General features: G+C 30.4%; 1 protein-coding gene across 4 annotated transcripts in view; it reads right to left on the bottom strand.

The window, feature by feature from the left end:
- The window catches only part of LOC143232079 (signal transducer and activator of transcription 5A-like), an 87,275-nt gene extending 68,894 nt beyond the window's left edge, over nt 1-18,381 (bottom strand). For all 4 annotated transcript variants that reach the window (XM_076467138.1, XM_076467139.1, XM_076467140.1 and 1 more), the window contains exons 1-5: nt 18,227-18,381; nt 9,982-10,140; nt 5,491-5,641; nt 4,628-4,717; nt 1,005-1,097 (exon numbers count right to left, since the gene is read on the bottom strand). In XM_076467138.1, the coding sequence (XP_076323253.1) occupies nt 1,005-1,097; nt 4,628-4,717; nt 5,491-5,641; nt 9,982-10,109 (462 nt within the window). In that variant the 5' untranslated portion in view covers nt 10,110-10,140; nt 18,227-18,381. The remainder of the gene's footprint in view (nt 1-1,004; nt 1,098-4,627; nt 4,718-5,490; nt 5,642-9,981; nt 10,141-18,226) is intronic.
- Between the last annotated feature and the right edge of the window lie 5,176 nt (nt 18,382-23,557).

Raw genomic sequence — 23,557 nt, 5'->3', positions numbered from 1 at the left:
AAGATAATGCTACTATGTCATTAGTATGAAATCATAGATACAACAACATAATGTATACAAAATAAAAATACAACATTTGAAATGCCCTTATAATTAATATAAAAACTAATTTTATGTTGTTTATTTCCCATGCCATACTCATTTTACAAATTATGAACATAATTTTAATAATAATCACCATTTTGAGAGTGAGCTTCAAGAATTCTAACTTGAATTAAAACATATATATTAGAAAATCAATATCTGCAACTAAATACATATTGACTACCAGGATTAACAATGAAGTTTTATGTAACTATTCAGTCAACGCATAGGCTTCAGAAAGCAATTTGGTGAAATATATCTGTAGAGTAATTGTGTGAAACAAAACTTCTATGATAGATTGATACTACATCAAAATCTTTGACAGCTTTTGAAAAATATGTGAAACACATTTTTTTTGTCAATGAGCCTTTTCTAACACCTGAATATAAAATTAAATGAATTTAATTGTATCCTTTTGACACTATGATAAGATCTACAATTTTTTTTGTTGTATGTGAACTATAAATAAGTAATAAATATGAAGATGTATAGAGTAGTCTTATATCTCTAAGTTTTATTTATGTAGGTAGTAAATTCTAGTATACTGCACTGACAAAAATAAGTATTTTTAGGAAGGCAAAACAGAAAGTACACTTAGTATTTTGTAATCCTTGAAGGAAACTTAACCAAAAACAAATTAAAATTTATTTACTTTACTAGTTCTATTTTGTTGGAAGTGCATAAAAACCAATCACGCAAGAAATATTAAACTTCATATAACTGTGAGACATACAAAAAAGCATAAAAGCAGTAGCAGGTTACAAAAACTTAATGTAAGAAAAATGATTGTCCCACGAGAGAAGGAGTAAAAGATCAGACCTTATGAACTACAGATTATCAATAAATAGCTAATTATAGAATTTAAAAGTAAAAGTAAAAACAATATGACACCAACAAATTCAAATCCACTTGGAACTTACTTGTGTTTTCTTTTTGAGTTTATCCAGATGTTGACTAATTTCTTGATGAATGGTGGATGGACCTTGAAGTTGATTGGCCATCTGGACACAAAGCTGGATGAATAGAAACATATTAGTGAGTTTCTATGTGAACACATATCCTTTGTAAATATTCAAATTAAAATAATCAGAAATATAAACTGAACATTCAATAGATAGGTACTCAATCAGGCACTTTGGAAGAACTCCAGAATGTGATTTGCTATTGTTACTACACACTTGAAAGGTTGATGAATAGAAGCACCCTTCTAGGAAATAATGAGGTATTTGACTGTGTCAGCTATTTCTGTATCAGGGAAAATGGACAAGCACACTTCCTATTGAGGTTATGGAATGGATTTTCACTTCGAATAGTTGTTTTCTTCATATGCAGCTGAAATATTAGTATTTCTAAGCAAATCTTATTTAATGAAATTTTAGGAATAATTTTTTGCACTTAAAAAAAACATGTTGACAGACTTTTACATAAGCATGTGCTTTACCTGATGTAATAAAACACTACCATTTATCACACGCCACACACTGTTCTTACAACTTTTGATAGTTAGTATTCTGCTGAGCTACAAACTTTAAGAGAAGCTTGTGAAAATCAAAACAATTCTGGAAAGTATTTTAAACTCCTGACTGATAATCAGTATCATATTTGACATAATTCATTTTATAAACTTCAAAAAATGCTTTTTGAGTTATTATCTGTTCATCTATTCTACTGTATCTTATTTGTGTATAAGAGATTAAAAACTTGAGAAATGCCTTTATTTTTTATTATTTAAAAATATCTAATCAAAATTAAAAATAACTTTTTATTTCAAGCACCTTTCACATTAAGGTTAGTTCACTGTATCCAATGTTTATGTTTAGTTTATTGCTTATATAACAGGTACCTCCATATTTTATGCAAGTATTGCAATAGAATATTTTTGGAAATTTTTAACAGCACATTGACAAGAAAATACACCATGTTTTTCTAACTTCAAAAATGTAATTAATTGTACTATATACATTTGTTTTCCAACCGAGAATGAAGACATTATAATGAAAGCTTCTGAAGCATAAATGAACTCTAAGACTGAAAATCAGTTGCACTGTTTCAAAGTTACAGCACTTTTAGCATTGCTTGTTCATGCAATAAAAAAAATATATAAAAAAATGGTATCAGTCTTTTTTGACATACATGACTGTATCTTGATTAATAGTGTATTAGTATCTTTAAAAGGTATAAACAAGAATATATGAGCAATATCAAAATCACAGGACAATTAACCCTACCGTTACAGGTCAAGAGTCAAAGGCCATGTCATTCCATTTGTTGTCTCACATTAAAAGTTTATTCAACAACTATTTTATGAATTTATGTCATTAAATTTGGTATCAAACTGTAGATTATAACTCAAATTTTCATATTGTATATTATACATATTTAGTAATTCAAAAACAATTATTTAAAAAACACAGCTAAACATTAATTTTTGCGAGTCACATGACATGTTGATTGCATCACTGGCTGAAATTAGATATTTGTGATGTCAAAGTATAACTCAATAGTCCTGTCATTTCTATATTATGTGCTATTGCAGTAATATAGTAGTGAATCAAATACAGTGACCATCTGTTTATCTCCTTCAATTTTTGGAAACAGTCCCTTACATACACTTAATTCTATATGTATATGAATAACTAATCAAAAGCTCAGAATCTCTCCCAAGTGGTTTTCTCAGCTATTTTAAAATCTAATGGCATCACTTCTTTCTTTAGAGATAAGCCTTTGTGCTGGCAAGTCTTTAGTCTGTTACATTTTTTTTTAATCCACATACAGCTCCATTACTAAACTTGATGAATTATAATGAACTTCTATTGTACTAATATAGTAATTTATTTTTTTTATTATTTATATATTAAAAATTGAAAAAATATTAATTTGTTTCACATCCTCCACCTGTGAAATTTCTTGAGAGTTAGCAACCTTCAATCAGATTGTGACTAGAAGAGATAATTCTTTGCTTTACTTCTTTATTTACTGTTCTGTGTTTTAGAAAACAAGTTTAAAATCATATGTGTAAATAATAATAATGTATATATGTATGTAGTATATTATAAGTGGAATGTGATTGTATTTTACAAAATACTAGATCACTAAAATGCAACCAACAAGGATCATTTTGTAAAGACTAAAGGTCAGTTTTATAATCTTGAATGTGGTAACATGAGTGCATGTGCAACAAGTCACTGCAAAAAGTCAAGCTTCTAACTTAGTCAGCAATGGCTGAAAGGTCAACATAGTACATTTATATATTTTTATCATATTATGACATTTAAGCTATTCAGATTAATCATTTGTGTTTGCATTATAAACTGTAGTTATTCTAGAAAGAAAAAAAGCATAATTTGCATTTACTTCCTAATTTTTTTTATGGTTATTACAAGATCAGTCAAATCTATAATATGTACAAATATTCTGATTTGATAGTGAAGACAACAGGAAAAATAGGAAGTTTTTCTTAAAAATATCTGATAATTACCTGGAAGTTAAAGATTTTACATGTGAAATTTAAAAATCTTCTCATGCATAAAAGTATTTTTCATCATAAATTAAAAATCACTCTGCATGTTGATTGGTCAACATTCTAAAAGAAAAAACTACAAGAAAATCTTAGTAGTTAATTTAAAAACATAATATTTTGTGTTTGAAGACCTTGTAATGTTTACTAATAATCTTCAAAATTTTGTAAACATATGCACATATTATCAAACATCATAGTATAATAACTCTTAGTGTTTATGAGCTGGGTAGATTTACCCTAACCAGTAATGAAAGGGTTCATATGCAAATGCATATCACCTCACCCTAAGCTATAGCCTTTCATATCCAGTTATTGTGTTGCAAGTTCTTCCATCTAACGCTAAAATACGTTTGAATCAAACCAGCAAAATTTGTTAAACATTTCTTCATAGTATAAATAAGATGGCTTATATTAAATCTTCCAACATGAAAGCTGAATACATTTTTTGTTTTTAAAGTACAATCAATCTCTCATGGAATCCCAGTAATTAATATGTCTCATAATGTTTATTTTTTTTTGTTTAAACTTGTATAACTATTAAAGTGTTGAGCCCAAAACAATATATAATGCATTATTAGAGTGAAATATACTCTAATCCAGGTTTCTTTCTTTGTGTAGTATTTTCTGCTCATGAATATTGCTTTGAAAAAGTGATAACCACCTTGGAAAAGTCTCACGTTTGAAGTGTGGTATCTCCAGGACCAAAAAGGTGCATTCCAAATTTTTCTGATACATTCTCCATATAAACTGACATATATAAAAATTAGTGCAATAAATCTATTTTTTATAAATCAATTAAAACATGTAGAAAAATAATGCCTTTTCTAGGAAATCAGAATTAAACCCTTGATCAGTTGGTTATGTGGACTAGCTAACAGTCTAATGCAGGCTTGAAGAATTTGTAGACAGGGACTGAAGACATATACAATTATTATACAAAAAAAGTTCACAAAAACAAAAAAAGCTGATATTAAACCACAGATCATGCACAAATAAACAATATAAAGTCTGTGGTTTACTTACATTTTCAGCTAACTGAATGGCCTTAGATTCAGCTTGCAAACAATGTTTTACAACCCTCACAAGCTGTTGGGGATTGTTACTGTAATTATCCTGTGGGAAAGAGTATAAATATATATATATATTTATGAAATAAAAAAAGTAATACATATGTATATGTATTTATATACCCTTTGTTCAATTTGTTTTCTTCCATTTCCCTTTAAAAAAAAGTGGACTGAAATTTAATAACACCAAGACTGCATTAATTTTTAATTCTAAATACCAACCAAATGGTGTACCAGAAATTTTATAGGAAGTTAGGTTAATAGACAAATTAAGAAAATATTGGTTTGTTGTTGGCTAAGAAGCAACAGTTAATGTTGTAAAAGTACTACCACTATTGAAATAAAAACATTGTTCACCCTCTTTATGTTATTACCCTATATACAATATGAATATATTTATGTAAATGTAGGAAGTATGTGTCAGTATTACATCAATTGCTGTTTAGGCATTTTGAAGAAACCACATAAATCCACAATACTTCAGCAAAAGATCTTAAGATTGTATCCTAATTATTGAATATGTTACATTATTGGAAAAATTCAAACAATGTATAACAAAAAGAAAACAAAGCACTTGTAAAAAAACTACGTACAGTAACTAAAAATATACCTAATATATGATATTTGCTTAATGGTTCAAATTTTGGAGAAAGAACAAAGACTAGAAAGAAAATCTTTAGGCCTATTTTAAACCAGAAAGAAAAAATATAACTTCTGCCCTTCATGGGTTTGGATTGTTTCTTTAATATGAAAGATACTGTAAAATTCATTCTAAGTTGAAAAATCAACTTCAAATTCTTTAATTTTTTAACTACTTACTCTGAAGTAAACAACAGCTTCATCAAGTTTAATTTTCATAATGAAGTTAGAATCTTCTTCACTGGCTTTCTTCTCCAACTCTTGAATAAATGAAGCACACAAGCTAGCTGCATAATTATCATGCAGATGATTATCTGGATCTATTTCACTCCTAAAAAAAAAAAATTATAACCAGTTCTTTTCAGTTAACTGCTTTACAAAATGATAGTTGAATTATACGAATGAATTACGTCAAGGTGATCATATGGATGAAACAGAAGATGATGGCCAGAATCCAATGAAAAGGAGTAGTATGGGTGTGAGACCTTTGATAATCAGAAGCACAATTTTGAAGAAAACTGAGTCTGACCTGTATTCAAACTGCAAAAGACTCCCAACTGAATCAGATGATGGGTGAGGGTTAAAACTGACTAAGAAATTTAATGAGAAAACACAAATAAAGCCAACTCCTGAAGGCTTTAATAATAAATTAAGACCCTTAATTGGTCTTAATTAATGGTTCAGCATACCATTTAGTATATACACTATATACACAGTGTATATTTGACTACACTGACAAACACAACAACTTTTTGCTGTACAAAACATCTACAGAACACACATTTAGTTTTTTCAATCACATTAACTCACTACACCTCAACATTAAGTTCACCTGTAACACCAAATCAAGCACTAGAAGACTGGCGATCCACTCTACTCAAACTGAAAATACCAACAAAACAAAAAACAACCACTAGAAAGAAGGCAGCTTCAACAACAATTTCATTGACAACCAACAACCTATCTTTCCAAGTAAAACTGAAAAATATATTTCCCTGAAACACCTCAAAACAGTATCTTAAACAAATTTTTCAAAGAATCTTCACACCAAACTATCAGCATAATTTCACAGAAAAGAAATTTAAATAACCTCACACAAAATGACATTAATTCTATAAACAACTTAAAACAAGACAACAAAATTCTGAAAGCAGATAAAGCCAATGCTATCGTTATAATGAACATAAATTAATATATTCAAAAAAATGAACATCTTGTCATAAACAAACAAATTTAAACTACTACACACAAATCCAACAAAATTACATGAAAACCAGTTAAACAAAATACTACTACAAATGAAAAAGAACACAATCACAGAAAACATTTATTCTTACCTATAAAAGACTGACTCATGCATACCACAACTACACAGGACCCCACCCCCCAAACCTCACCGTCCATTATGATCCATAATGTCAACCTACAAATCATTTAACTACAACCTTGGTAATTATATAGTGTGGGCATTTTCTAAATATGTAACATCAGCCTTTATCATGCTCCTTTTTCAAAGACTCTTTTAACTTTAAATATATTCTTAATCAACTAAATCATAAAGCCTTAATGGCCAGTTTTGATGTAATCTCCCTCTTCACAGAAGTCCCAACAACTGAAGCCTGCAAGACAGCTTTAGAACTTTATAGCCAAGACCCCAACCCAATGATACACATCCCCAGCAACCAATTAGCAACTCTTATAGAATGCACTACCACCAAAACTAACTATGTTCAATAACCAAAACTACCTGCAAATAAATGTCACCAGTTCTAGCCAACACTTTTATGACACAGTTTGAATCACAAGCAATCTATTCAGCCTTATACCCATACCCACCACTATGCTGGTACAGGTATGTTGATGATACAATTGCTGGATTCACATCTACAGAACACACATTTAGTTTTTTCAATCACATTAACTCACTACACCTCAACATTAAGTTCACCTGTGAACAGGAAAAAACTAACCAAACAGCATTTCTCAACCTCAAAATCACTAGAACTGATACACAATTCAAAACAGAAATCTACAGAAAAATCACACATACTGGATTATACATTCCCTGGGACTCAGCACACGAAACAAAACAAAAACTAAACATATTAAGAAACCAAATAAATACAGCCACAAAACTATGCTCACCCAATAAAATTAATGATGAAATCAACAAAATATAACAATTCATCAACAAATATCTTCAAAAAACCATGGAAATAATTACACACACACACCTAGACCTACAACAAACAATCAACAATAAATTCCAAGATACAACAAACTACAAATACTGCTGCATACTATATGCTCCCGAAATCAGCAAACAATAACCAACATTTGGAGAAAATTTATAACAAAACACAACATTCCAGTAAACACCAAATTTATTCAAAAACCTGGTAAAAACTAAAGTCCATACTATGTAAAAACTACACTGACAAACACAACACCAACATAATTTATAAAATACAATGCAACAACTGCCATGACTTCTATACTGGAGAAACAAGCAGAAAAAAGGAAACTAGATTAAAACAACAAAAAAAAAAAACACCATCACATGTTTTTGAACACTGCAAATCAAAGAAACACAGCATAACCATAGAAGACACCTAGATATTAAGTACGAAAACAAATATAAACAAACACAAAATCAAAGAAGTCCTATTTATACAGCAACTAAAACCAAAATTAAACCAATATAAAGGAACACCTTTACACCTATACTAATTAATAACTTAACATCCACCTGCAACACCCCCTACAATCTCGTACCTGTTTATACTCTCGGCCCTAAGACATGTCCATCAACAGTCACATTCAAACTCTCTCTTTCTTAACCTGAAGATGACCTAGGAAGGTCAAACATTGTTCTCTCCTTATCAATAAGTGTTAATACCCATACCAGTCATTCTGAAACAAGTTTTTATTTCAAGTGGGTTTCTCGTCATCAAGAATTACGTTATGGAGATTAAAAAAAAACAACTTAAATCACAAACTAAATGTCTGAAAATGAACACTACAACATGAGAAGTGATAGCTAAAACAGCAAAGAGAAAGTCACAAGTCACATGGATATATGGTGCTTCTGTTCAAGGAGGTTCATCGCATTATAGTTTGCATGAGAGAGTCAGTTAAACCATGTCAATCGAGGTAGACATGGCAGTGAAAGGCTTGTGGCATGTAAAATATAGTTTTCAAATAGAGGGCAGCAATGAAATAGAATAGATATGTTTGTGAGCAGAAATAACATACCTTATTCAAAACTTTACCTTAAGGATACGGTATCACATAACAGTCCTTGAGATTGGACTGAGGAAGGAAAACTCCAGAAAGTAAGGCACCCTGCCTAAACAATACCAGAAACATTGCAGAAGAAAAAACCAGTATCAAAGCAAAGAACAGGTATGTGCAATTTTCTCAAATGAAGCTATCAGGATTACAATATAGAGCCTCCAAAAGAAAATGAAATGTGAAAAAATATAGGAAAAGCTGACAAGGTTAGAGATAAAGACAAAACTGAGGACAAGAGAGAAATAAAGGAGACTCCTCAACTGAAAAAAGATTCAAGAGATTGATGTACAAAGACAGAAAAATAATTTCAACCATGTACCACAAATTAAGACTTTCATGGTCCAAGGAAGCCATTATGTGATTGAGACAAAAAGGAAGGAACTGACATGATCATGTACATAAGAAGAGTTGGGGGAGAAAACTACAGTTTGGTAAAGGAGGAGGATGCAACAAAATATTGAAAAATTCTATAAAAAAAAACTGGAGAGAGAATGTCACATACATGTCTAATTAAAGATCTCCCAGTGGCATATTTGCAGGCTTGCAACACTAAAAACTGGTTTTAATACCCATGGTGAGCAAAACACAGAGAGCTCACTGTGGAGCTTTGTGTTTAATTACAAACAAAAGAGAAAAGGACAAAGACTGGGTTACCTGATCCATGCTGGAACAAAGAACCAGAAGCATAAGATCAGAAATTCTGGAATCAAAATTCAAAAAGTAAAACAGAAGTATCCACATGTAATACATTGGTGAGAATATAACTGACTGTCAATGAGCCACCAGCCATCTTTACATTAGAAAACAACTCCTGTTGAGGAATGTAAGGAATTTAGAAGTGTTAGACAGAAACACAAATTCACAGTCTAAACTGTCTTTTTTTTAGTTTAAATGAATTTGTTACATGAAAATAATTTTACAATATAGTCAAACCTTACCTGTTAAAATATTAATGAGAAAAGTTTTAAAAAACAATGCTGAACTACTTTATATAGTTCAGGATTTTTTTTTTTTTTTTCCTGAAATTATGAAACCGTATATGAGCACACCTAAACCAAAATAATGACCTTTGTTAAAAATCAATATATATGTTATATAATTAATGTTCTTAATTATATAAGTATAATCACAGGATGTACTCAGAAGCTCATTTCTTTAAACACTTAAATCATATTTTACAAAAAAAAGCAACAGGTTGTTTATCTTTCAAGCAAACAAAAAATATAAATATATACCTATCATTAAGAATTTATCAGAATTCTATCCTTAGGATAAATCTAACTAGCACACCCAATATGAGAATATGCTGAATAGAAATGCTAGAATTCAAAGTCATAAGCACCATGAAATTACCAAACAGTTAACTAAGGGGCTTACCATGGTTTATCTTCTATCCACTGTGCAAGAACAAATCGTACTTCCAAAGGAAAATGTTCACCATAAACATTCTGTACTTGTCTCAATGCCTCTCCTTGCAGTTGCTGTAGTTTGGCCCACTGAGCCATTTAGTGTTGTATCTGATTTCTTTTTCTTTGCCTGAATTAATTACAATTAAAATTTCACTCATTACAAATTTAAGTTACACACACATTCTATAACATAACTTTAAGAACATATAAAGCCTTCAGTGTTAAAGCACATGTATGATACACAAAAACTAAAATGGAGAAAAACACAATCCTCACTACATAAAATGACCTAATATTTTATCTATTCACTGTTTAAAATATAATATATTTAATAAACAAACATATATTTCAACAAATCTCATTAATGTGAAAACAATTAAAAACTTATAATACTTAAGAACTCAAATAAGTTAGTTCTCAATATTCAATTTCTAATGCCTTGTATAGTTTAAATAATCACACAGATGTAGCCAATAAATACATGAGATATTTATGTTGTATACTAATGTAACTAAGATATGTAATCCACTTAAGACAAATTCCAAATTAAAACAAGTAATTTTTATTTTGATGTATTAATCTTATTTTTCAGACATATGTGAATACTATACTGAAGCAAGTCTCTGAAATCTTAATTTGTAATTATTTTTAAACAAATATATTTTCAATATTAACAGCATATTTTAAGTATATTTAAAAATCATTAAATATGCTTTTTAACCTTTTTCTTTTTTGCACTGGCTAGATCTGATATAAATTAGAAAGAATTTCTTCTACATATATTTAATAATATATCTGTATCCAGAAATAATAGCAGGAATACAAAACAAAGTTTGTCCACAATAAGATAAAATTTGAAATACATTGAATTTTTCCTGAAATAATAGCTTGGAATATGGAACAAAGTTTGCACACAATATGTTTGATATTGTGATTTGATGTTGGGTATAAAAGACTGGAAAAAAAACCTTTTGTATAACAAAACAATGACACTGGTACACATAACTGGCAATTAAACACAAACAAGTTACCATCCAGATTTTATTAAGGATCAAAATAAAAAAAAAACCTTTAAAACAGTTATGGCCTAAATTATTTATTAGATTTTCTGTGATGAATGCAGAATACTGCATAATTATCTGCTTTAATAAATGTGTTATTTTTCAATATTATAATGCATGTTTAATATTTTTTTTCAGTAAATGCATAAGTATAGTATTATAAATGGTACCAGGATTTCACACAAAGCAGCCCAAAAAAACCTATTTAAAATATCCTACATGAAACTCTGACAAGTTACATTACATTAATAATAATAATAGCAAAATACCAATACAAGGCTAGACAACTATTCATAAAAGTGAGTACTAAAATAATAAATACATCCACATTGAGGTCTTGATCCATTTTAACATGATACTAATTCTCATCCTCTTAAGATTCACCACTACATATTAAGAATTGTTTGCATTCATACATACTCAGTTATTAGCAAAAGTGGGCTAAAACCATGTAAAACATTATAGGTGTAATTAGAATAAAAAAGTTCTCGTATAAAATTTTGCTCTATCTAAAAATGTCAGACCAAAAGTGATAAAAAATATATGTTAGAGCACCCATCCCCTGGAGACAATTTATGTAAATTCACAATTAATTAAAGGTAATCTTAAAAGCATGAAAAGTTACTTCTCTTATATGCAAGTGTAAGAAACTGCAAAACTCCATGAAAACTCCAAAACAGAAAAAGTGAAATCACGTTTGTATACATGTAACCACGTCCACCCAAAAAAACTTTATACAAAAGTTGGTGAAAAATCAATAGGGGGCAAAGTAGTAGTTAAAGAATGCAAAAATGCCCATAAAAACTGCAAAATGCAAAAATGTATATTTGTGTGGAATTCTACACATTTGGTGAAGATCCATCAACAGTGTGCAAAGCAGCAGTAAAAAAAATGCCCATAAAAACTGCAAATTGAAAAGTTGCATTTATCTTCCTGTGGCCCAATGAACATCCATACTATTTTTGGTGAAGATCAATCAACACCTTGCAAATTAGTTGCACAAACAGATTACAGATAGTACAATTATATTTAAAAAGATCAGTGCTTCTCAAACCCCTGGTTACAACCCACTTTAGGATCGCAAGACAATTTTCATGGATCATTTTAGGTACATAGAAGAATTTCTTTTTTGTTTCCCAGTAGTTACCACAACACTGGAGGAAGATGTTTTTAACATGGTTGATAGTTTCCTCATAAAACATGGCCTGTCAAAAAAATGTTGAGTTTTTGTATGCAATGAAAGGAAGACAAGTTTTATGTGGATGTGATGACAACTCACTGCTTCCTCCACCAAGAAAACATTCCCTCCAAAAGATCTGTGTCAGTGCTGAATAATGTTTTATTCACTGCCATAAAGAAAGTGAACACTATCAAATTTAGAGCACTGAATTACAGAGTTTTTCAACAACTGTGTGAGAAGATGAGCATACACATCTCCTTCACCTAGAGGTTCACTGACTTTCTCAAGGAAAGATGCTCACCAGACTCTTCGCGGAATGCACAAAGTAGTTACAATCTTTCTTGAGGAGAAAAATGATGATCATGCCAAGTTTCTCCAAGACCTTGTCTGGCTGGCAAAATCTGCATACCTGTTAGATAATTTTTCTTCTTTAAATTGGCTGAAAGTGGAAATGCAAGGAAGAAACATGATGATTGCAGGTGTCATAGAAAAGGTGTCTGCCTTCAAGAAAAAAACTCCTATTGTGGGATAGTAAAATAAAGATGAGCATGAAGATTGTATTCATTCTTTGAAAACTGTGAGGCAGTCAATCCAAATTTACTTTAACTCCCATCTGAGCAAGCTGGTGATCAAGATGGATACAAATATCCCAGAAACCTTGGATATATATATATATATATATATAAAAAAAAAAGATGAGTTGGCTCAGAATTCTTTTTTAATGTGTCCAAATTACAATATATTGTGACTGATTTCCAAGAAGAGTTACAGAAGAGCCAGGTGCAGAGGGACCTATTCACCAAGCTGTCAGTTACAAAGTACTGGGTTCAGTTGGCTGACAAGCCCATAGTCACCAGACAAGCCAATATTGCTCGCATTCTAATCAAGACAATGTACTTATTTGAAGTTGGTTTCTCAAGTCAGGTGGCTACTAAAACTAAATCAAGAAACACACTGATTCTTGAACATGCAGTGCACATTGACAATGAATATAATACCAAGTTGGAGCAAGCATGTCAAAGCTCAACAGTAACACTATGGCAGCCATTAAATTCAAACTTCAAATGCAATGAAACCATGTGCATTAAGCAATAGGCAAAGAGAACAGATAAGTCAACATGGAAGCAATAAGAAACCATAAAAAAATGGGGAACTGGATAAAAAATAACACCCAATAAACCATGTAAAAAAAATGTTCTATTAAGCCTATCTGATTCTGCAGGAGGGATCAGGAAAACATAGCAAATCTGATTGTATAAAAAAAATGGATATAAAATCTTTATTAGCCTGAACAGGTTCAGCTTGTTCAGAAAGATTAGTGGTTTACCTATATGATGATAAATCTTACAACAGATAACAGCAGATAAATCCAACAATGGATCTGCTCTACTAGCCTGTGAAAAAAATACTAGAAGTATAACACTGTAGTGGAAACATGAGCCTCAGAATTCATTGTAGAAATAGATAAATGAAAGAAATGTTTGATGTGAAATATGAGTGTGTGAGAAAAAGAAAAAAAGACTGAAATGAAGTTAAATTGAAAGATTTCTTCAATGTAAAGAAAAAAACAATAATCAATAAATTCCATTTTGGAAATGAAACTATTAAAATCACAATTCATACAAACAACACCAATAAAAAATAGTCTGAACATAAGTACCATCAACCAAGAAGTTAGTTTGGTAGAACTGAATTGAAAGAGCCACATACATCATGAGAGTATGTCTTATTGGTCAAAAGTTGATGCATGATGATTTGTATAACAGACACAATGGAATCAGTTCTAACAAAGGGGACAGAATGCTTCTGGCATGCATAACAAATTTTACATCTAGAGGGTAGCACTACATTATAATAGCTATTTATGCGAGTAGGGGTAATGTACCATATTAGAAATGTTTTACATTCCAGAACAGGCACACCAATACTTATATACAGCTCATTCACACAAGAAAATACAGAGTAAAAAAATCATTTTCATAGAACACATCAAATCTTCTAAAAATTATAAATATGTAACTATACAAAAATAACTCCTTAATATAATATTTCAACATTATAAACCTACTATATTTTGTTATAATTCAAGCTGCATAACTGAACAGATGACTTAATTACAAAGAGTTTATTAAAATAAAAATACCAATACATGAACTAAAATTAACACATGAAGTAAAATGATTAAAATCAAGTAATCATTATAAGTAATAAGCATATTTTCAAAAATTTAACTTCAGATAGTACAGTTATCCCTTGCCATCTGTAGGGTATAGATTCTAAAACTTTCTGTGAATAGTAAAACTACAAATACCATTAGTAATAGAAGTATGAGCAAGAGGAAGTAAGCAGAGAAGTTTAAGAGGTTATATGGAAGGGTCTGCACAGAAAGACCATTACTGAACAAAAATTGAGAATACGTGAGATGCTGTGGTGAGTGTTGTGAGAGTGTGGAATGCGCAGTGCAGCACAATGCAAGCTTGCACTAATTTTGGAGGGGGATTAAGAATGCACCATGAATGACAAGGGATAAATGTAATAAAATAAATATTGTAAATAAATAAATATAATAAAATTAATATATATTAAAATAGATATCTTACAGTGTTTTAATATAATAAAAAAATCATAAAATATTGTATTTTTCAATTTTATATATTAAAGGAAAAACAAGTTTTTAAAGTAATGTTACAGACCTACGTGATAATATTTTAGATTCAAATTCTAAATATCTCAACAAATTTCAAATTAACAAAATAAAATAATACATTTAACAGGCAAGATAAAATTATTGAAAACGTATTTATATTGCCAATTTAATTACATATAACCTTTCTTTTCAAAGTAACGTAAACAAATTTATAATAAAATATACATCTTGAAGCCATGATGGAATGTGAGAAGGGTGTATACCTTCTGGAAACTCACTTCCTTTACAGCCTATCCATTTAACCTCATTTTCAGCTGCATCATCAACCCACTGCTCAGTACAAATATTCATTTTTTAATGGCACGTTCAATGCATGCTCTTCTCTGTTGTGTGTGGCATACCCATGTTATTTATTGTTATCAATCAATGATATTCTAAATACTTGATGATGAGAAACCCACTTGAAATAAAAATGTATCTCAGAATGGCTGGTATGGGTATTAATACTTTTACTGATAAGCAGAGAACAATGTTTCGACCTTCCTAAGTCATCTTCAGGTTAACAATGAGAGAGTTTGCAACTGATTGTTGCCATGCCTGGTTACCAGCTGTTCTGAGATACATCAATATTCTTAGTAATACAGCAGTATAATACTCATTATACAGGGTGTTCAGAAAGTCACTGTGCACTTATTAATTTATTAACAGACATGTTTCAATATAGAATATTTCAGGTAAATATGAATGACAATTATGAACAATGTTGAAAGTGATCCCCCATTGGCATCAATACAGGCTTGGATCCTTCTTATTTTGTTTCTAAACACTGCTATCAGTTGCTGGCTTGAAATAGACTGAATGAATGCTATTATTGCTGCTTTCAAAACTGCACAGTGACTTTCTGAACACCCTGTATTTTTAAAACACTAAATTCTTTATTCAGCTCTTAGGTAATTTTTCTCACAAAAATGGAACAGTGGTAAGTCATAGCAAAAACATCAGAATATTTGAAATATTTTTCAGATGAAGTTATCAAACTGTAAACTTGAGTGTTTTATCTTTATATTAAAATCTTTCAATGCCCTTGCAGTTTGAATTGGCTGCAAATCATTCTCAAAAGTGGAAAACTGGGACATTTGAGGCATACATATGAACGTTTTAGTAATTTCTTGATTGTCTACCATTTGCATGGTCTTGCTAACTGTGCTCTATACTTTCCTGTGACAGTTTTAAGATTGGTAAAATTGACCAAGCCCAAAAATTATCAGGACAGAGAAATTAACAGCTAAAATATAAACCTTTACAGAAATAACTGATATTCATTTAGAAGGTTCTCAAGATCCTGAAAATAATATAATGCAATTAACAAATCTTAAGGTTATCCAAATGAAATTTGAAAGCTACAAGATGAAAAAAATATTTTTAACCTTAACATGAAAATCTCCTTGCCTTCAGACTAGTCAGAAACAGACTATGACTCCATAAGTTCACAGACATATCTTTGGTGAAAATGCTTACTTAAAAAAACCAAAAACAAGTTGTTTCTTTTTGTCTACAAAAAACTAGTAATACTTACTAACAACTTACCAAATGCTGTGAGGATACACTGTGAGATAATGAAATCCAGTTTTATTTCATTATTTTATTTACCATTCATTTATTATTCCATTAACTTATGAATGTTTAGTTACATTTAAGTGCTAACTCATCTTCTATCCAGAGAAAGTTGATTTGGAGAATGTAGACAAAAGTTTCATACCAATATGTAAAGCATTACATGGTAATACCTAGTCATATCAGATGCAACCTCATGGTCAAATCACTAAATAAAAAGCCTTACCTAACATTGGAAGTGGATTAGTTGACAAGATACACTTGGAAAGAATTATTGTTAATTACTGCCCAATACTGAGAAGTGGTTTAATTTTAAAGTGTTGTGTTACTCTCTGGTAAATTAGGATTTTTATTTCTTGTTTTTTTCTGGAATTCCTTTGATATTTATTGTAATTACCCCATTAAGATTCACATTGTATTGTTTATTAGCATTTTTGTACCTAATCCTGGTCAAGCACAAGTTTACAGAAGTGATAAAATTTCTATTCTCATTGTTTGAAAGTTTTTGTTTTTTATTTCAGTTGTTGCACTTACTTTTTTTTTAAATCCTGGTGATGGGTTGGTACAAAACACATTACATATAATATACATAGGTGATTCTTTAGCAGTCAAAATGACTAAGCCTGTATACACAGAATTGACTATAGTTTCATTTATTTTTATCACAGGACTTAGCAAAACATCAAATAAATTTTAAGTACAAAAGCATAGAGAAAATTTCAGACTGGTGTAGACCTAAACTAAACTTGCATAGTTTTCTATAAGTATTACGTAACAAGAATAAGAGACCTACCAATAAAGCTAATTAAAGGTGTAATTGTTTTCATACTTGGGAGGTTGTGAAACATTATACTTTTCACGTATAAGAACGATAATGAAACCACACAACAAAATGTATAAAGCTGCACTTGAATTGTTTCTACTAGTATTAGTGCTAAAATTTAAAGATAGTTAAAATGTGTTCTGCTAACAATTCTGTAAATAATGCTTGTTTATAAATTAATATCTCTATGAAGCACTAACATATACTAACTACTGAATAATATAATTGTTTTACTGAGATTTAGTTCTTTTATACAAGTCTTTTTAACAAATAAAATGGACTTAACTGTTAGTAAACTTGTGAAAGTTTTAAGATTTTTTTACTATTATTAGTCTAAACATTTACTAATGTTCATTTAAGATTTAAATAAATATGTTTCATGAAAAATATATGGCTTTGCTGAGAAAAGTTAAAAACTCAGCAAATAGGTAGTAAAAAACAAAATTAAAATCTTCACTGAAAACAGCCTCAACCCTGCCTCTTAAAATCTATGTATAAAGTCAACATAATTATCTCTACCCGTTATCAGTATCTGTATTCGTGTGTCACCCGTTTTATTTGCTTATAATTTATTAATACAGCTATTTACAATGATGCTTTAATTTAAAAACAAATGATTTTAGATATGGTTGTATTTACGATTGCTACTCAGTCACTTATACATAAATTAATCTTTTTCTTTAAGCACAATGTTGGAGTTTTAATAATTTAATTTATGAAAGTCAAGTGAAGCCTAGCCTAGCTAGACTTGGAACAGAAACTAGAGTCAGACCCTAACTAGGCCCAAAAAACTCTGAGGCCTCTGAAGACTAATGTGACGAAAAAAAAAACAGTTTTCATTGGATTTAAATTCCAAATGAAATATAATTCAATGTCAATGTTACTTACCTGGTAACGGAGCGACTATTTACACCTGTTTACTTCGTTGTCGTGGTGGGTCGTCAAGAAACAAACCTTCCAAAACTTTTCGACGAATCGGTTTCCAACATACCAATTCCCAGAAAAATAGCCTTCTACGGAAATGCCTTGTCGTCACGTGATGACGAAAAAGCGTCACCTACGACTGAAAAATGGAAAGAAAAGTTCCATATAAAAACACTTTTCTGCAGTAAAATATTATTTTCTTCCTTTCTTTATCAAAGTAATTTATTTTTCAGTTTATATTCACACCTACACTCTATTCAAAAATGAAAGATTGCGGTATAATATTACATTTTTATAGATAAAACAAATATATGCTAAGATATTAGGTGAAACGTGATTTATTTTAATTAATTTTTATAAATTCTATTTAATGAAATATGCCATTTCATTTCACATCTAAGATATAAAGATACAGCGTTGAATGACGTTAATGAAAATCTAAATTCCTCTCTGCTTGCTTTCGTATTAAGTTCTGGACTGAAAACTGATAAAGCATCTCAATTCAAATTCTTTAAACACTTTTATAAAAATAAAATTTTACCATAATATTTAATCGCTACAAGAGGTCTGTTCACCCATCGAGAATTTAAACTTAAACAAATAAAATCTCAAAACCAGTCTTTATAACAAATATTTACAAAATTACCCATTCGATTCACTGCATCCACCACATCTAAAGCAAACAATTCTAAACGTCAAACATTTTCTAAGAAAAATAAAACTGTTACATGTTCTTCGTTGGGAAGGGTCTTTGCTATTTGGTAAAATAATGATAAGCCCAATAATATATTAATTTATTTCTTCAGACCACGTTCATTTTAGTTAAAGTGGTAGGTTAAAATTCACAAACAAACATTCCAATTTGAACATTAAAATTACGGTAAAGTTGACACATTAATAACGTTAAACATAAATTTCCTGATTAAAAACAAATGCTGATTAACCTTGAATAGTAGCCATTCAAGCTACTAAAATATTATCAATCTATTTAAAAATCTTAAATATTCCAGTCAGTTACCCTCTAACTGTGCAACAGAAAACAATTTTACAGATCTCAACGTTCTGGTATGACAATTTTGCTGCTCCAAATATCATCCTAGAAGCCTTCCTTTGAACCTTTTCAACAATATCCTTCTTAACACAAGAAGTCCCAAACTGATCATAATGTTCCAAATGAGGCCTAACCAGTAACCTGTAGAACAATATTTGAAATATTTAGATTGGCATTCAATACATCTCTAATTACAATTCTAAATATTATTTGCCCTAACATTGCAATAGCACACTGCTTTGGTGGCTTAAAAGTCTGATCACCCAAAACACCGATTTTTTTACTAACACTGTCAAGACGATTCCTGTCAAATTGGACTTAAATTATGATGATCTAGATGCATTTCATTTCATTTATTACAATCAAAAACCATTTGCCATTTACATATCTAACTTACCGTATAATCTAAATCCTTTTCCAGAGCAGAAGAGTCCTTTTAACAGTCAAAAACATTCAAAACCTTAATATCATCAGCAAATGTAAGCAATTTATTAACTACTTGTCCTTCATCTATCATTTAAATTTATATCAAAGGTTCTTAAACTGAACTTTAAGATGTCCAACTAGGAATCTTCTGGAACCTACTTACTAGTCAAATGTTTAACTTCTGGAAAAGTACATATCACGTTTTGTAAAAGTATGTACTTGGTCAATCCCACTATTCGTTGGTAAAAGAGTAGCCCAAGAGTTGGCAGTGGATGGTGATGAATAATTACCTGCACTCTCATATTACAGTGCTAAATTAGGGACAGCTAGCGCAGATAGCTCTCGTGTAGCTTTGCGAGAAATGCAAAACAAACAAACATAATTTTATGAACTAAAATTAAAACTATTTTACAAAACAGTGTGGCATGCAGATATACAACGCATATTTCTACATCCTAGTATTGATACAGATTTTTTGAATTTAAAAAAAAATATTCAAATGTAGTACATCATTGACATGACATGTTAGTCAAGAAATGTGTTAAGACAATTTCGTTTTAGCTTCCTAACATCCTGAGTCATTCATCTTTGATTTTGCTTTCGTTTTGTCATAGAAATGGTTTGGGCAAGGTTAATCAAACCTTATATAGATGTAGATATCAAACATATCCATTGACCTGTGAGATGATGTTTAGAGGCTACATACTTCAAAATGTTCTAATATGAATGACCAAGAATCACGTGGTACGCGATAGTCAGCCTTGGAAAGTGAGACATTATAGTTTTAAGTATGTAACAGGATACTCCTTAAACTGTAATAATTATAAGCTTATTAACTTCAACTAGTCAGGGAACATAGAAAATTAACACCTGCTTAGAGATCCCTATCCAGTAAATTTAAGTGTCCATATCACAACTTAAGATGTATGCATTATGATCCGGAATAAAGATTGTTTTCTTTCCTTATTTCATGTTCTTATGCAGTTTCTCTCTTTCACGAGCTCAGTCAGATCCAGATAATTCAAAATTTTGGTTGTGTCTTCTTTTATTCTGCGGACCTATCTTATTCAGTCTTGAGGAAAGACACACGCAATACCACAAGTGAATGGCTCGGGACAATAGGTAATAGAGAGAAAAGAAATTAACGATTTTAATTACTAACATTCTGTGTTGCAACTATATATACCAGTTTGTATAAACATTCTGAAATGTTTTATTTTAAATTGGGGGTATAAAACACATAGTATGTCTGCATACCACTCTTTTCTTTACTAACTTCCTTTACCTTCAGGCATCCAGGTCATCTTTAGCTTCGAAAGTTTCGAAACCAATTAAATAAAAACGTGTCGGTCAATAAATCGGAATTTTTTCGCTCTTGTAATATATTTACACCTCACAACATACAAAAAACAGGGAACATAATTAAAAATAATATGGATATATTAACAGAAGGTTATAAAATAAATTAAAACATAAGAAACAACCTTTCAAAACTCCAATAAACTAATAAAATAAAACTAAATTTCATCAGTAACAACATTATAACTCTTTATTTAATGGCACAAAACTATTTATTTCTACAAAACCCATGTCATGAAACAGAATAAAACATATTCCTTTATATTTTGTAGCACAGAAAAGAAAAAAAATTACAATCAGACTGAAATTAGATAAAATCCTCTAATATCAAGTTAAACACACGTACATTATCTCAGGAGTGGGAACAGGCTATTGTATTGCTGGAAAGCTGGCTTTCCAGTAGCATTACAGGTGTTTGAGTTACGACACTTGAGCTTCTTGATGGCTTGGCAGTGGCAGGTTGACGATATAATTGAAGATTTCCAGGTTTGTCTGTTGCCTCAAACAGTTCGTGTATGTTTGTTGTGTCGATCAACAGTGCATTTTTACTCATGTATTCCATTGAATCAACGGTGAGGCTAGGGTTTTGGCAATGATAAAATAAAGTCCAAATTTCCGAGGTCATTATAGAAAAATCTCTTTCCGTGGTATAGTGTAATAATTATCAGATCTTAAGTAAATGGAATGAAAATTAAGCCAGAATACTTAAGAATTTGATTTTAACTCTTTTTGGACCAGCAGGGTGACATCATTACCCATCTGTTTGTTTTATTCTCACTCTGAAAAACACTTCCTTTCGTCTTATAGTTGCTGCTTGTTTTTGTTGCATATTTAAAATATCGTAAATATGCATAATATAATTACTTTTCTAAATAAAACTGTAATTGTGTGTGCATGTTGTTCTAGCAAAAGTATATTCATTTTCTCACCTGAGTGGCATTTACAGGTTAGAACTTATTTTTCTCAGATCAATGAGATAGGTCTACTGAATAAAAAGATATTTATTAAAAATTTGTTTGAGTAGTTATAAATTTCCAAAATCACTGAGTTGGAAAAAAATGAAATTAAGAGACTTATAAAATGCAAATTAATTTTTATTATTTACATTAACATAAACACACTGTGCTTACTTAAGTGGTTGTCAATAGATGGTCACGTTATTTGACTGGAGATAACTTTTTCAGACTAGCTTGGACGCTCATCTACCAGAATGTTTAAACTTAATATTACTTAACTTCAAAGGTAATATCAGACTTACTCAGAGTGTCTAGCACTATTTATGTGACTGGTAATTCTCTTCAAAGTTTAAAGGAATAATTTTAAACAAATTTAAGTGAGATTATAACCCAAAGGCAGTGTCTAACCTACCACTGAAGGATACTACTGTTGACATCCTTGTACCTTGTGTATCATTTCAGCTTTCTATGGGCAAATTAGGTGTTATCTTACACTATATTCAGATCAAACTGATTATTCTGAGAGTGATGGGAGAAGTCTAGTGAATAACAGGAAATTTGACAAAATATTTAATTTGAAGTAATTTTGATTTCTATGGCTTAAAGTAAATCAATAATAATGAAATAAAAAGACAGGAAACAATGATCAATATTTAATAAATTAAAGAAAGAAAAGATATGTGTGTATGTGCTTGCTTAAATACTTGACAGCTACTTTCATTAAAGCTGAATTGAAAATTGACTGTCTTCAATGAAGTTGTGTACCAGAATATATGAATATGATGATTCTTACTAAATAGGCAACTTTAGATTTACACAGATTGACTGATATTATAAACACGAATGGTCATTCTTATTGAAATATAAGAGAAGTTATAACCTCGAGATATCATCTGACCTTAACATGGAAGATACTGGTCTGAACGTTTAAAGACTCACACCTCCCACATGCAGACTAGATGTTAAATCAAGAGAATTACAAAAGAATAAAGACTGCAGGAACGAAATTAACTTGACAAATTTCTTCACCATGTGTTCCGCAGAAACTGAAGAGAAAAGAATAAATTATTAATTCTAGAAATTACTATATTAAAATAAAGATGCAAAACAGCTTTAGTAAGAGCAGTTAATGGTGTGATAACCTTGGTAAAGTTGGCCGAAGAATATTGGTAATTCAATGCAAAACTACGCAAAATCTTACTATGTTGTAAGGTGAGGCTAGTCACATACGAACATAATTTTTGTAGGATTGGTAGAGACTCCACCTCTACCCAAAATATTATTTCAAAACTCTACCTACATGTGCATGAGTGCACAGTACTATGGTTTCAACTTCAGTTTCGTTTAACATAGCTACTGAAGTACCATTTTCAAATTTCCAACAGCAGATTGAACATGAAGCTAAATATCAAGACATCACAGAGATAGACGAGAAATTTCTTCTATTACAGCCTCTTTTATATCAACTCCTTTAGCCTTTAGAAAGTGAGTAGAAAAATACAC

The sequence above is a fragment of the Tachypleus tridentatus genome, chromosome 11, assembly GCF_004210375.1.
Source record: "Tachypleus tridentatus isolate NWPU-2018 chromosome 11, ASM421037v1, whole genome shotgun sequence".
In the NCBI taxonomy this organism is placed as follows: domain Eukaryota; kingdom Metazoa; phylum Arthropoda; class Merostomata; order Xiphosura; family Limulidae; genus Tachypleus; species Tachypleus tridentatus.
Note: the sequence above shows the minus strand (reverse complement) of the source record. Positions and strands in the feature narration are given on the sequence as shown.